This window comes from Anoplophora glabripennis, unplaced genomic scaffold (assembly GCF_000390285.2).
Source record: "Anoplophora glabripennis isolate ALB-LARVAE unplaced genomic scaffold, Agla_2.0 scaffold234, whole genome shotgun sequence".
Classification (NCBI taxonomy): domain Eukaryota; kingdom Metazoa; phylum Arthropoda; class Insecta; order Coleoptera; family Cerambycidae; genus Anoplophora; species Anoplophora glabripennis.
Window position 1 is genome coordinate 451,710 of NW_019418014.1, and position 15,779 is coordinate 467,488.

General features: G+C 31.2%; 1 protein-coding gene across 2 annotated transcripts in view; it reads left to right on the plus strand.

Moving 5' to 3' along the window:
- LOC108909321 (protein jagged-1b) overlaps window positions 1-15,779 on the plus strand; it is a 297,128-nt gene that overhangs the window by 249,974 nt on the left and 31,375 nt on the right. For both annotated transcript variants that reach the window (XM_018713634.1, XM_018713635.1), the window contains exon 7: window positions 15,089-15,322. In XM_018713634.1, the coding sequence (XP_018569150.1) occupies window positions 15,089-15,322 (234 nt within the window). The remainder of the gene's footprint in view (window positions 1-15,088; window positions 15,323-15,779) is intronic.

Sequence of the window (15,779 nt, forward strand, 5' to 3'; positions counted from 1 at the left end):
ATATAGAGATAATTAAATGATATTAGAACAAATTTTGCTTTAAATTGTGCTTATTTACATTGCATACAACAGCATTTGTCCGAAGCAACACCTTGCAAACGCTATGTTAAAAATTGAGCTATTTTTAAAGTTGTGTTAATCTTTACTTATGACAATGTTTAGTTATTACGGTATTGATTAACTTTCGCACATACGACGAACATTATATTCTCCAACAGATTTTATTTTTCTTACGAAAAAGAGCAAATATTACAAGTAAATATCAATTCTTACTGATTTTTAAAGCCAGCGTTTCTATTGAATTATTAAATGTTAAAAAATGGCAGATTAAAATTGATGATAGTGAAGTTTAATAAAGATTGTAACATCTCGGAAAATTTCATCTTTTATTGCAACATATAATGCGTTACAGTTAAGTTTTAAACCATTTTGGAACTGTAAGCTCAAATCGATGAGAAGTGATGGCGCGATATTACTATTAACAATTACCCAATAGAACACACCCCGTTAAAACCATGAATACACCAGAAGTTAACCTAAATAAGTGTTATTGCCCCTTTGGGATGGGCTGTGAACGTTACTCCATTAAATTATTTGTAAGTGGCAACCCCCTGATCAATAAATTTTACATCAGACTGATAGGAGTATTTATAACCTCTGCGGTACCCTCGACACATTAACACACATGTTCAAGTACACAGCCTAAAAAACGCGTTAAAGGGTTAGTTAATCATTTTCTCGTAACCCACATTCAACAGTATTTACTAGGATTGCGTTTTTAATCGGAAGGGTGTGCAAACCGCCTGATCAAGTGCGGCATTGTTGGGGCGCACTTGCCGTGGAACCTCATATACATGTTTAATTCCCACCAAAATAGACCCTCTCGAGTTATTGTGCTCTAGTTTTTTTGTATATGCTGATGAATGACCGATGGGTCCCTTTAGGTCTGTCCTCCTAGTTTTTTATGTTTGCAACAGTTGCGTAAGTGCGTGCGTGCGTGCGTGCGGGCGCTTTTCTATCACTGCATCTGCTACTCTCTCACTAAATTTTTATGGTTTTAATGCAAATGGGAACGATTATGTACCGTTATGATCCTATCCGTCGTCTGTGACATCTTAATGGTGCTTAATACGTATATACATATATTCTTGAATCGAGAGTTTATTAATGAAAATTAATAGATTTAGATTTTCTGTTTACTCAAAACGTTATGAATTTTGAACAAAATATATTCAATTTCTTTTTGATAAATGGATCATAATATATTTATTCCACCAAACTCAGTGCAATTGAGTTTTTGATCTAGTCAACCATGAATATGACTATTTTTTTATTTGAAACAAAGAAAGCGCTAAATAACACTATAAAATTATTTTCTCAATATTATATCTACATGTCATAACCAAAATGCTTCTCCAAATTTTAATGGTAGATTCTAAAAATTAATAAAAACAAGTGTTAGTGTTACAGGGTGTAACCTAAGTACATTCAAATATTTAAGATGGTTATTCCTGAGTTATTTGTAAGAAAAAAAAATATATAAACCTTTGTCCAGAAATGAGAAATCAAAATTTGGTATTAATTTTTGTGCAGCACTTAGAGGGCGCTACGTATGCTATCAGTATTAATTTTAATTTGCTATAAATTTTTTGACAGAAAACTTCTGCGATTTTTTATGAATAAACAATATTCCTACATCATTTTTAAGTAAAAAATGCACACTTCCTTAACAACGCTAGAAGCCACAGTATTCGAGAAATTTGCAAATTTCTGCAAAGATGCAATTTTGCCGAGTCCGTTAGGCGTTAAATGAAGTTGAGAATTTTATGTTCGAAAGTAGGCTATGGATTATTTAGTGAGGAGGGCAGAAGCTTGTATTAATGTCGGGGGTAGCCACTTTCAGCAGCTGTTGTACTAATGATTTTGTTTTATTTTTCAACACCCTGTATCTCAGAAACGAAGCATATCCGCACAAAGGTTTATATAAACTTTTTTTCCTAGAATAAAACGTACTTAGGTTATTATCCCTTTTATCCCTTATCCCTTTTTGTATCCTCCATTTGCTTTTTATTCACTTATCCACAGGATCATTTTGAATGAACACAAATACGTTTGTTAAAAATAATTAAAGATACACAAAAATGAAGATCATTATACAAACGTATATTTAATAGTAATACTTACCTGGATACTCAAATCCGTTATATTTCAACTGCTGATATTTATAAAAGATAACAAATTTATCTATAACTCACATTTTATTATAATAAGCTACCGCATTGAACTATCATAGTTTATTTATAAAGATGACCGTTTTGTACTGACTACTCCATCTATTAATTTCTTTTAATTTGCCGTTTCGTCAATTCATTCACGTCCTGTATGTTCTGAGATATTAAGTTTTTTTTTGAAAAACTTTTATTTCTTTAAGCCTGTAAATATTTGTTTTATAATTTATAATTTCCCACCAAACTCAAAGTAACGAACGGCACTGTTTGGCGCTTCTTGGAATTCCCAAAAATACAGAGTCCAGAGTCGATCTTTTTGAAGGTCTAGGCATAAACATTTTTGCCATGTGATGTGTATTTTCCAATGATATAACCCAGTTATTTCTACAAATATGAGATATACTGTTTTATTATGAAGGTGTATTAAAATGAAGGATCACTAATATTAACCAATACTTTAATTGATAGTTGCTCAATTTGCAAGTTACAAAGTATTCCTAAGTTACTAAGTTTTTCGAAAATACTTATCACAAACATACAAATATTTCAAAGTACTTTTTGTGTAGATTAAAAAAACTCCACTGGTAGGGGTATTAATGAAATAGCGTCATTAGGAACGTCAGAATTTCGATGCCACTAAATATTTTGGTACATATTAGGTATTACCAATAAAATGTAGTCATTAAAACTCCAGAAAATTCAATGGCGTAGATATTTGCTCCTGTCATTGTAAATGTAAAATTTCTATGCCAGTGTTTTCTTATTCTTAACGATTACGTTATATTCAAAATTATATTTTTAACAAAAAAATTCTGTATGTGTTTCGAGATATTTACGTATTTCTGATTTTTTTTTAACACCTTGCAACTTGCAAATGGAGCAATTATGGACTAAGGTATATTTGACCCAATTATCATATTTTGGTTACAAGATTATGAAGGTATCTATAAATAAGTCATATTTATTTTATACTTTATAGAAATTACATTGACGTTATTTTTATGGCAGGTGGTCACAAATATTTATATATTTTTTTTCCACTTAGATGATATATTTTATGTAACAATTTACAGTGACTGATTTGAAATAATAAAAAACATTAAATTTTATAGCCTATGTAAAAAGATTCTCAACCATTTCTATAAAAAACAAAAAAAAACTTCCTATTGAGGCATGCAACCAAATAAAGCAATAGAAACTAATCCCCCAGGGGAGAGTACACTCTTTTACTAGACCATGGCATAGCCATCAACGATTCCCATTAAAAAAAAAGAAGTTTGCTTCATATATTTTAACTACAATATCCACTAAAAACTAATGTCACCAATCAATTTTCCTTTGACACTGCGGACATTTTTTACTTTAATTTCAACTTTTTGTCGATTTAGTTTAGCGTTGGAAACCAGGAAGATAATATTTCTGTTCTTGAAGTACCTACTCTGAATTCCCATCCAAACTGCTACAAAAAGTAGAATGCTAACTATAATTATTTGAAGTAATATCAGTGATAACTAAAGGTAATTTATGCAAATATGTTGTATTAAGTCATGCCATAAACATTCCTTGGCCGTTCTATATGTGCACATATTACTTACAAGTAACGGGCTGAAATTTTAAATTTACACAAAAAATTAAAATGTTCTAACCAGCCGCTTTACGGTTAATTGAGTTCTACCTCTCGTCGACAGCTTCCTTTCCCATCAATAAAAAATAATACATCCTTTGTTACCTTTACAAACGTAAGTCCGTTTCCTCCTGCTTATTTAAAACAAGCGGATTTTAATGCGCATACACAAGAGCGGCTATAAACCAATTTAAGCCGCTTACTTATAAAAATGTAAAGCCGTTAAAGAGCGGCAACAGACTCCGGACATATGCATGATCTCGACTGGTGAAACGTTTTAAAACACCGTGGGATTCTGACACAGGTGCTAGCCAATGCAGGCTAAAGGCGCCCATGCACTTCGTTCATCCTCGACAGTTTTATCCAACGGATAAAATTGTTTATTTCGAAGGATGAAGCGAGGATATATGCACACGTCTATGTGCGCTTGGGTCTGGGTTAGTAACGAAATCGTCATATTTAAAAAGCGATAGGGTCATACCACTGACTTCTGCTAGGAGTGACGTACCTACAAGTTATACTTCAATGAAATTGCTTGTGTGCAGGAAGGACATGATTCTGTGCATTTAATTTAAATGCGGGCATTTCACATGATCCTATATAAATTAAACAGTGCGTTTCACAAATTTAAAAAAAAAATGTTACTAATTTTAAATAACATACATTCGAATGATTCTAAAAAAAAATAAATAAAACGGCATACAATATAACCAATACGCTAATTTATACAGGGTGTTTCAGTCATAATGTCATTAATTTTAAGGAAAGATAGGGAAAAAAAGTAGAATACGAATACGCGCTTAAAAAATTTTAAAATACATATTTAAAAAAATTACGACCATAATTTAAATCCCTTTTCGAACCGTTCCTGACCGCTGACCCACAAAGACATTATTAGTCACTAACCTAGTTTTTACTATGTTTTTAATAGGTAGTGAACGACAAGGAGTAAACAGATCTTTTTACCCAGAGACATGAATGAATCAAATATTTCTGTTTTTGAATGGTAGATTATTACAATTTAGTGTTTTTAATATTGTTAACGTTCGCACTATATTTTATAATTGAATGAGTTTTTAGTATGTTAAATTAATTATTCAGTTTGTAGTACGTATACCTAGTGCCTTATTCCTTTTCAAGGAGTAGTATGATACCTACCTATTTAAAATGCCAGTACGGCTGTACTTTGATTTTGAAACCAACTGCAAAATTCAAGATGACTGGAGAAATCAGCTGTTTCGCTTCAGTATTCGAACGCTCTGTTGTCCGCCGGCTCGATCCCGGTCAGAAAATGTATTGCAATATAGAGCGCCGTATTAGCGGGACTTGAGTAATTTGCTTATCTTTTACAAGATCAAGTAATTGTTTTTTTTTTTTCGATTTTCTGGTTAATATCAATGATATTATGATTAAATCACCGTTTATATTCCAAATACTAGACATAAAACAAATGGTTTCCTTTGACTGCAAATAAAACAGAAATTATTCGTTTATCAAAAATAATTATTTAAATTTTAAATAAATATTTTAAATTTTATAAAAAATATATATTATTTAAATATTTTTGGATGTTTTATTTTGAATTTAGGAAAATCGCTGAATTTCTGTTGGCACAATAGTGGGTGTCATAACTGTTATCGATATCTGCATTGATTTTTTCGATAGAATTCTATAAATCCAACGGTTCCATTTATTCCACTAGAGACCGCTGCAATCTCTGCAATAACTGAAGAAAGTAAAACGAAACCATAATTGCCAGATTGGGTGATTTGTTACAATGTGGACGAATTTTCGTTTGGAAAACATTATTCTAAAAGTAATTTATACACCTAAAATATCAATTAAAGCCATATTTTTTAAACATCTTAATAACCAGAGATTTAATTGATTGAGCCTAACGAGAACTTCTTTAATTTATGAACCAATATTCACTAATATTTGAAATGTCCGTTTTATTGTATCAGATTCTTGCTATTACCCTTAATTACGTATGTCAATTTACTGAATGAATCTGATGACAACACAGAAGGAATGGTTTATAAAAAGATAAAAGCAGTGATGATAACGCTCGCATATTGCCACTGCAATAGACTAATATATTCTATAAGTTACTACATAGAGGCAATGTCCTTTTTAATTTTTTTGAAACTTAAATGAGGTCAAAATAAAAATGAAAAGATGTGGATGCCTTATTCTTTTACGTATAATCATTTTAGATTACCGTTAAAATGTTGGAAAATACCCCATTGTGTAGAGAACCAAAATAGCAAAACCGCAAGAGGAGAATCAACACTTGTCAACTATTAGCTACTGAGCATGTGCATAAGCTAAAAGCAGTTCAACCTTATGAGAATTTTTAGGAAATCCCAATCCGAGATCAGATTAATAACAGCTTTTTGGATTTTCCTGAAATATTTATTTTCTTTAATCGAGCCTCAAATACATATAATTGGATTATGGAATATAAATTTTCTAATCCAAATTTTAAAGTTAAATGAAACAGCTGATCCGTTCTATCGGATTTTACCCTACTACTCATGTTGTTTTGGATTGTTTGATTAGGACCATCCATATAATTTTTCATATTTTGTATATAATTCAGTGGACCACACAAAGCGTATGAAGCCTCTATTGTTCAAACCAAATGTAGGTAGGAATTGGCGTACAAATTCTTTAGTATAAAATTACTCTTCTATTAAATTACTGTTAGGTGTTAGGTCAGTTCAACTTTTCATACGTATGTATTTAGAAAGTACGACGGCAGATGAGTAAACATTTATGAGATGCATTTAGTTCCGCACGGTAATCGTCTCTAAAAAAAATCTGATGAAAGCAACGCTATGTAGGATATAACCTCACGTCTCTACGTCAAAGAAATTGCAAAATAAATAAATTCTAAAAACAACTAATGACTGGCATATATTATATTGACAGCGATTGAAAAACGCTGTTTTAAAGTATTCTACATGCCATTCACAATTTATTACTAATCTGGTACATCTTTTACATTACGCTGTTACATTTAAGTATATAATTTCAAGTGTAAATAATTAACGTGAAATTATATTTAGAGGGTGACCTAAATCATAAACATCATATTTAGTTGATATATACCTAATATTTCTGTATACCTAAATATTTATGCCTATGCAGAATTAAATATGTAAGTTTCACTTGAACAGATTTTCAGATAACATCACAAAGCATAGTACTAATAGATATCTGAAGACTTTAGGAGTTCCAAAAAGGCGCCTTTTGATCTCATGTTTATATACGTAAATTATACAGAAATAATAAAAATATGTTATTTTTCTTCAAAATAAATAAGACAATTTATTATATTATTACACATAGGCTGAAATATCAAAAATAATCTCGATTATTATTATATTATGCTAGTAAGCGGAAATACGGGTTGTAGTAGCAGAAATAGGCTAAATCTGTGGTCAAGCCGCGTGCCGTTCTATGCTCACAGTACACAACAATACTGACTACCATAAAAACATGTGCCATACATTCGACCAAGCAAATCATCAAACTCACTGACACACGCACAAACGACAATGAAATGTTCAGACAACTTCCCTCAGCAAAAATCCTAGATTGTTCAACGGCACGCCAGGCCGACAAAACAGGCATTAGGGTACAAGTAGATACGTATCGAATAAATTGATCGATGCGAAGCTTTAGATCAGAGGCAGACATGTTATTATACAATGACGAGGATAGTGAGATTACTAAATTGTGAAGTAGCTGATACTTCGTCATTATTAGTAAAAATAGCGTCTATTAAAAACTTCGACTATTTTAGATATGCACCTGTGACCCCGGTAAATGTTGAACGGTCATTTTCGTTTGTGAAATGGATATTTACAGATCGCCCAAGATATTTAAGTAAACATTTAAGACAATTGTTAATTATTTTCTACAATCGCTTTCCTTATGAGTAAGAAATTATTATTGGCCAACCCTGTACAACATTACAGCAGGCCTAACATTTCCGATCTCTAATAATAAGAAACTAAAGTTTTGTTCCGTTTCCTCCATACCTTTAACTCCGGGTAATTCTCTACTGTACGGTACCTATGACAAACGTTCTGTTTTAAATAACCATGTTAAGAAACAGACATTTGTATACGTAAAACACTAATATTATACTTCAAACTGATTACTCTAGTTCCTTCTAGTTATTCACTCGCACGTTCAGAATGTTTCTTTGTGTTCGCTTCCGGTTGTTTAGAAAAATACAGTTAAGTAACCCTTTGGTCTCGGAGTTTTTTCTATAGCTACTTTAAATTTTAACTATGTACTATGAAGTATTAAAGTGTGTTTTTTCATTCGTTGCTCATTTTATATATTTTCTTCCAGATAGCGAGAAAAAAATAAAAATACAAAGATATCATAACATAATTTTATATTCTTAGACACGATAAAAACTATTTCAACATTATTTTATTTACATAAGCATTATAGATTACCTGTGATGTATAATACGTGATGTGCTTATTCCTATTTTTGATTTCCTTAGAACAATGGAATCAATATTTGTCTTCAACGACTAACCACTAATGAAGTGAAAGTCTTTGCATTTTAATTAGAGACAATGAAAGCTGAAGAGTCCAACAACAAAGCAAGTTGTTCAGATTATCCAATTTTGAAAATTTATTATATCCGTATATTAAATATTAGAATTTAGTTCCTTAATTTTTTCAAATTATTATCTCAAAAATATATTTACGTAATTAATTTAACAGGTACTCAATACTTTGATGTTTATTTATATACCCCATATCTACGGTTAGAGACAAGAGACAAAACATTTTTATTTTTCATTTGACGGAGAAGAGTAATGCTTGAAAAAAATGTGATGCATATTAACATAAGTTTTCCATGAAAATTTTAATTTTGCATATAAAGGGTGTTCAGAAAAAAAAATTGAATTGATATAAAAGTAAACTGCTGTTATTTTTTGAAGAAAAATACTGTTCAAGAAAATTGTGAAGTTTTAAAAGTTATTACAGAATCTCAGTTAATTGTGAATAAATTGGTTACCCCGGCTCTCAAACATAAGAAAGATATCATTTGGTAATAAGCACAAAAACCTGGTTTTGAAAAAACAGTCAAAAATAAAGTTGGCTTGTATGGTACTATCTTTAATTTGTCATTCTACTGTGCAACGTAAAATAATCACTTATTATTGAGAACAAGATCATACCTATTTTTGTAAATTGTAAAAAATCGGAAATTAAAATAAAATATTGTTTATTGATTAAACAGATGAAAGACTTTCCGGTAGAAATAAAAAAAATTTAAAAAAATGAAATAAATTCCAACAATTTTTATACCTGTTAGAGAAATTAAAGATGCCGTTTTCACAATTCAGTTGATTACAGTGGCGGCTCGCCAGGTGACGCAAATGACGCACCGCTTCACCTATTTCCGCTTGGTTGTGCAAGTTAGTTTTAATTTTATATAAATTTTATAATTTAAGCATAACTCTATATTAAAAATGTATTGTGTTTGTTTTATAAATAAACAGAATAGTTGCGCGATGAACACCTTCTAAAAAACATAGCCTTCGTTGAGCGGGAACATCTACCTTGTACTATACAACGGATAGCATAAGGAAGTGACGCGGATCCAAATCAGTTTGTATTCCGCTTCGCTTCGTAGCGTTGTTTACGGCAGTTGTCATAGCAACGAGGCGGCCAACACGTGAGTAACTACGGCGTGGGGGAACGAGTGACGCGAAAATTAAAGCAGCATCGCCATCGCCCATTGCCTGCGTTTGAACAGTTTATATGATACGTCGCCGTCGCCCAGTGCACAATTATAATGGTTATTTGTTAATATTCGTTTTGTATCAATAATATTGTAGAAATGTTTCCTATGTATCATTCAGTATGTATTTTATTGGAAACACCATTTTCCAGATGGAAAATTGAGAACAAAAACGATTTTTTAAATTGCTAGAGACCTGTACCTTCTCTCGATGTGGAAAAAAGGGGGAAGTCAAAAGAGAAAGTGTACGTTCGGAAGTTTCGGAATGATATGGTATTCGGAGTATAAGTGGTTGTGTGGAAGTGTTTATTTAAAAAAACTTTTCTGTATGCCGTGTTTAATTGTGTTTCTGTTTTTTATAAAATCTAATTGAAAATCCTTCTCGCGAACGTCAGTTTTTCGGTAATGTTGCAAATGCAACTAAAAATTTCTAGATTCCAATTTTGAAAATTTTCAAGGTCAAATGGCTTTAAATGAATCTGAAAATTTTTAATTGCATTTACAATATTACCGAAAAACTGAACATTTTCAAATTTTCAAGGTCCAACGACTTTAAATGATTTTATCAGTAAATTAGGAACATTTTTTAAAAATAAAAATAATTATAAAGTATACAACTCTATTAATGTTAAACACTTACTAATACAATGCTTAGAGTGTTAAAGCTATAGTATCATTTTCATAACATTAATCCCATGATCCAATTCAATCAATAGGCTTAGAGTATTTCTATCATAAGCCATCATGCATTTTTTAACCATAAGGGCGTTATTAAAACCTTTTGTTAACTTAATGCATTTGCGGCCGATCCCTCTTCATGGCTCATTGACTATGACGTGTGTCGAAAAAAGGGACAAGCTTTGCGTGATAACTCAATACGACTAGGGTTTATAGATTTTTGGTCAAGTGTTTATCCGACTTCCACATTTAATTTAACTAACTATTGGAATAAATTTTCTTAATCGAATACATTCTATATATTATTGCAAGGTATTATCTGGGCATACGGATCTGCATTTACAAAGTGCAAACAGAATAATTATTGCAGTTGTTATTTAACAAAGTTCATGAGGATTTTTAAGCATTCTTGCCGTAAGTATTATAACATTAAAACGCTTGTCGTTTCTTATTATTACAATTGCAGCTTGGCACGCATTCCTACAAAAGACAAATCTTTATTCAAGATTGTAGATTAAAATTAACATAATAAATTCGTATAAAGTGATGACCAATTTTGACAATTTAACAAATGGAAATAGTCGATAGTGTTGGGAATGCTTTTTTAAATATTTTCTAAACCGGTTAAAGTATCATGCCACTTGTCTAATAGAACTTATTTAATTATTATTCTCACTTTTTTGCGATAAAAGAATGCCAACTTTGTCTATCTCGAAACGTTAAGAATAATATGTATAATAAAGGAATAGAAATAAAATATCTTCAATATATTTGTATGATTTTTTAGTAACCGCAGGTTGCATGTTTGTTTCCTGTTGCAGTTTTTATTTGCGATTTAATGATCACTAATTTGGACATCATTGCACTTTGTAATTTTTAAAAACTCCCTTTCTATTACTGAAATTATTGGTAGTGCTGTTAAGTAAAACACAAAAAATTTACAAAGCCTTCATAAATGAATACAAGTCACGTGACGCTTAGCTTAGGCAACCAACATAGCACGGCTGGCACTTTCAACTAAAAATCCCTAGATCTTAACATCACCAATATTAAACCATTTATGTAGGCTATGACAGGATATTTTTATGAGATAGTGATTTGTGAAAATATTTTTTTTAATTCAGATCTCCATCTTCATGGTGTTATATTTTTGTAGAAGCAATATCGGCCACGTGTTGTATTAATATATTATTTTGCGTATTCTGCATCATAAGTCAACAAAACATTTTTCCAAATATAGAATGTTGCAGTATGAAAATAAAACATTCTTTTTGTTTACAAAAAACGAATGAAGTAATTTTAAAGGTATGTGCATCAGACAGGTTTGTTACATACAGGATCATTATCGGTCTCATTTTTTTTTTCCAAACTGTTATACAAAGGACCCCGCACAAATCTTATGGAAATTGGGTCCCGGTCAAATTCGCTGAATTTTTGATATGTGATAGAGTTCATCATACTGGTCAATTGTCTCAATGGCCACAAAGCTCAAAAATGGATAGTTTGGCCGGTACAGAGCTTTAAAGCTCCGAATATCCTCCACGGATTTATGTATATGCGCAGTGTGTATAGACTTTTGAAATAGCCTATTTCATTTTTTTTATTATCTAGGTTTATATTTTTGAGGTTGCTGAATTCAGATCTGTTGTTAGATTTTCAAAATTGACAGTTGGCAGCTGTCAAATAGCTGTCAATGTGCTATAATAAAGCCAAAAACTTGTTTTTTTATGTTTTATCTTTCCTTTTTTTTTAGTTCGATAAGTTCAAAGACGATATCAAATCAATAACAATGACTATCGGCAGCTGTCATTTAGCTGTCAACAATTCTTCAAAGTCCGGTAATAAAGTCAAAAAATTATTTTTTGTTTATAACTTCAAGTTTTTTAGATAAGTGAATATAAATATGATATAAAATTATGTAGTCATCAGCTTACAGCTGTCAACAAGCTGTCAACTAACTGTCAAAATGCAATAATAAAGTCAAAAAGTTACTTTTTTTAAAAAGCTTTAAGTTGCTTAGATCACCGAGTTCAAAAGTGATGTCATAAACTTATATCCACAAAGTTAAGCACAAAAAATAAGTTACTTGCTCTATTATTGCATTTTGACAGTTAGTTGACAGCTTGTTGACAGCTGTAAGCTGATTACTACATAATTTTATATCATATTTATATTCACTTATCTAAAAAACTTGAAGTTATAAACAAAAAATAATTTTTTGACTTTATTACCGGACTTTGAAGAATTGTTGACAGCTAAATGACAGCTGCCGATAGTCATTGTTATTGATTTCGTCTTTATTGATCGTCTTTGAACTTATCGAACTAAAAAAAAAGAAAGATAAAACATAAAAAAACAAGTTTTTGGCTTTATTATAGCACATTGACAGCTATTTGACAGCTGCCAACTGTCAATTTTGAAAATCTAACAACAGATCTGAATTCAGCAACCTCAAAAATATAAACCTAGATAATAAAAAAAATGAAATAGGCTATTTCAAAAGTCTATACACACTGCGCATATACATAAATCCGTGGAGGATATTCGGAGCTTTAAACCTCTGTACCGGTCAAACTATCCATTTTTGAGCTTTGTGGCCATTGAGACAATTGACCAGTATGATGAACTCTATCACATATCAAAAAATCAGCGAATTTGACCGGGACCCAATTTCCATAAGATTTGTGCGGGGTCCTTTGGTTCACCGTTATGATTATGTATTCTTGCTAAAGTTGCTAAATTGCGTCATTTTTTAAATAAATTACGAAATGTTGGATTTTTGCTAAAAGTGTCAAAACATGAAATTATGTTTTGAAAAAAATATTCAATTAATGATGTATGAATGAAATAAATACTAATTACATGACTCCCCTGAATTGTGATCCAAAATCGACTAGTTTCTTAACACGGTTATAACAGGACAGGTATCCCAGAATATGTGAGCAATCTCGGATTTATACAGGGGACGTTAAAATAACATGACAAGTTCCTATTATTTTTTTAGATAGACACAGAAAGAATACAAATTTCATCGCTTTACTTCTCTTTACGGATATAACATATTCAACAACAATAGTTTTTTTACAGATCATTTTATCGGTATCAACCAAGAGTTCCTTTTTTTAGTTTAAGGTTCAAGCTATCTAAGAATATTATTTTTGTGCCTCTATTGTAAAGGGTGTAAAAAAAATTGACATTATTGTGCTACATTGGTCCATTGGTGGCAAAGAAAATCGAAGGAAAATTTTTATAGGAACTTATCATGTTATTTTAACGTCCCCTGTATAAATAAGAAATTGCCCACATATTCTGGGATGCCCTGTTATAAACGTGTCCGGAAAACAATTCAGAGGAGTCATGCAAATAATATTTATTTCATTCATTAATTGAATAATTTTTTTCAATCCATAATTTCATGTTGTACCACTTTTAGCAAAAATCCAGCATTTATTTAAAAAATGACGCAATTTAGCAACTCTTAGCAAGAATCATCTCAGTGAGCCAAATTCCCCACATATTGTAGGACACCCTGTAAGATCTTTTTGTTTGACAGTTTGTGAATCCACCAACATCTTAATTTAGCGATTTAATTTTAATTCATTTCACCTGAGTGGCATTCTCGATTTTTTGCTATAAACTACTGATTTGTTACCTTTTGTTTTCAAAGTACAAGGCATTATAGTTAATGTTTAATGTATTTTGCCGGTGTCTCTAGAAGTAATTCTGTAAAAGAGAAGTAATTCTCTAAAAGTAAATGTAGTATTGAAATTTGATGGTCATATGAATTGAGAAACTTTAAATATACTCATTTACTTGGTTTGTAAGTTATTCAGTGCGTTTGTTGAGGTGCACACCAGATTATTTCAGGTACATACATTGCCGTCTTGGTATCCTTAATTTTGATATTTACTTTTTAATTCGATATAAAACATCTACTCTTGACAAAATTCGCTAAACCCTAAACCGCTTCACTTTTGAGAAAAAGAGCAAAGGTGGATGCGCCATATTATTCCCACGAGTTTGAGGTTTAAAATCATATCAATTAACATTAAACAAAGAAAAAACTGTTTACAGCAGCAGTTTCAAAATGATTACCATTTTCGGGAATGCATAAATTAATTCTTTTTTCTAAAGAAAACATCCTATTTATACTTGTATATTTGAACATAAGAAAACGTTTTGTTTGATACATAGATTACTTCATTTTTACAATTCTTGTAATAGGGATTAAATAATATTATTTTATAGTATGTAAAAACTAATTATGCGTCTCTGTGAACAAAAAGCAAAACTAAGGAAATAGTATCTGGCACACTCAGCTCCAATTTTTTGCGAAGGACTTCAAAATCTTATCCTCAAAAAATTGTGACCTAAAATAATACAGCTTTGCAACAATAGCTTATTTAAAAACTAATAATTGTCGAACCAAGCTGTTTATCCTCTTAAATCATGTGTCCCCAAAAATAGATAACAACCAACCAACGAAATACTCAAATAGTACGTGGGAAAAAAACAGCTTTATTTTTTTATTAAACTTAGATTGTGGCACGTTTATCTAATACACCATATACGGAATCGCATTTGTTTGTATCATCACTGGTTGTTTTTGTCAATATCTGTTTTAAGAACCTGAGACATGATATAAGCCGCAAGTTGTAGAATATACAAGAAGTCTCTAAATTAAGTAACCAGGACTACTCGTATACAAGAGGATGGCAAATTAAAAAAGTAATTGCTGTTTTCCTTAATAAATTAAACTATTTTCCTTAATTTCCAGATCTGAATTACTGCGGGACCCATGAACCCTGCCTAAATGGCGGAACTTGCGAGAACACAGCACCCGACAAGTACCTGTGCACTTGTCCCGAGGGATTCTCCGGCACTAACTGCGAAGTAGTCGACAATCCATGCGCTCCTGCACCGTGCCTACATGGGGGCACTTGTTTGGAGGTTGGGGGGTCGTTCAGTTGCGAATGCATGGCTGGATGGACGGGACCGACTTGTAATATCGGTAAGTACCTACAATATAAAGTAGATATGATCCCAGATATTATGTGTCTGTCATTAACATTCATTGATATGTTCAACTTCCGGTTTGACCGGAAATTAATTTCGGCAGTAGTAATTATTTTTCACTAACTTTGTAGCTCATCAGATGGTATTCTTAATTAATTGTGAATCCAGTAACAATATAATATCAAGAAAATAAAAAGACTGCGTTTAATAAATTTGGCAAATGTGCTCTGAAAAACAATTATTATCTACTATTGCGAAAATCAATTTTAATACTGAATGTTGGAAGAGTAATGGAGTAAATTAGTCATTTTTAAATCAGTATAAAAAAGTTTTATTTTCTTTCCAGCTAATTTCTACTATTATATTATTTTCAGGGAAGAAAAATGACAATAGAAAGAAAATTGCTGTATAAACTATACCAATAGATACCGTTATATATATATATATTTCGA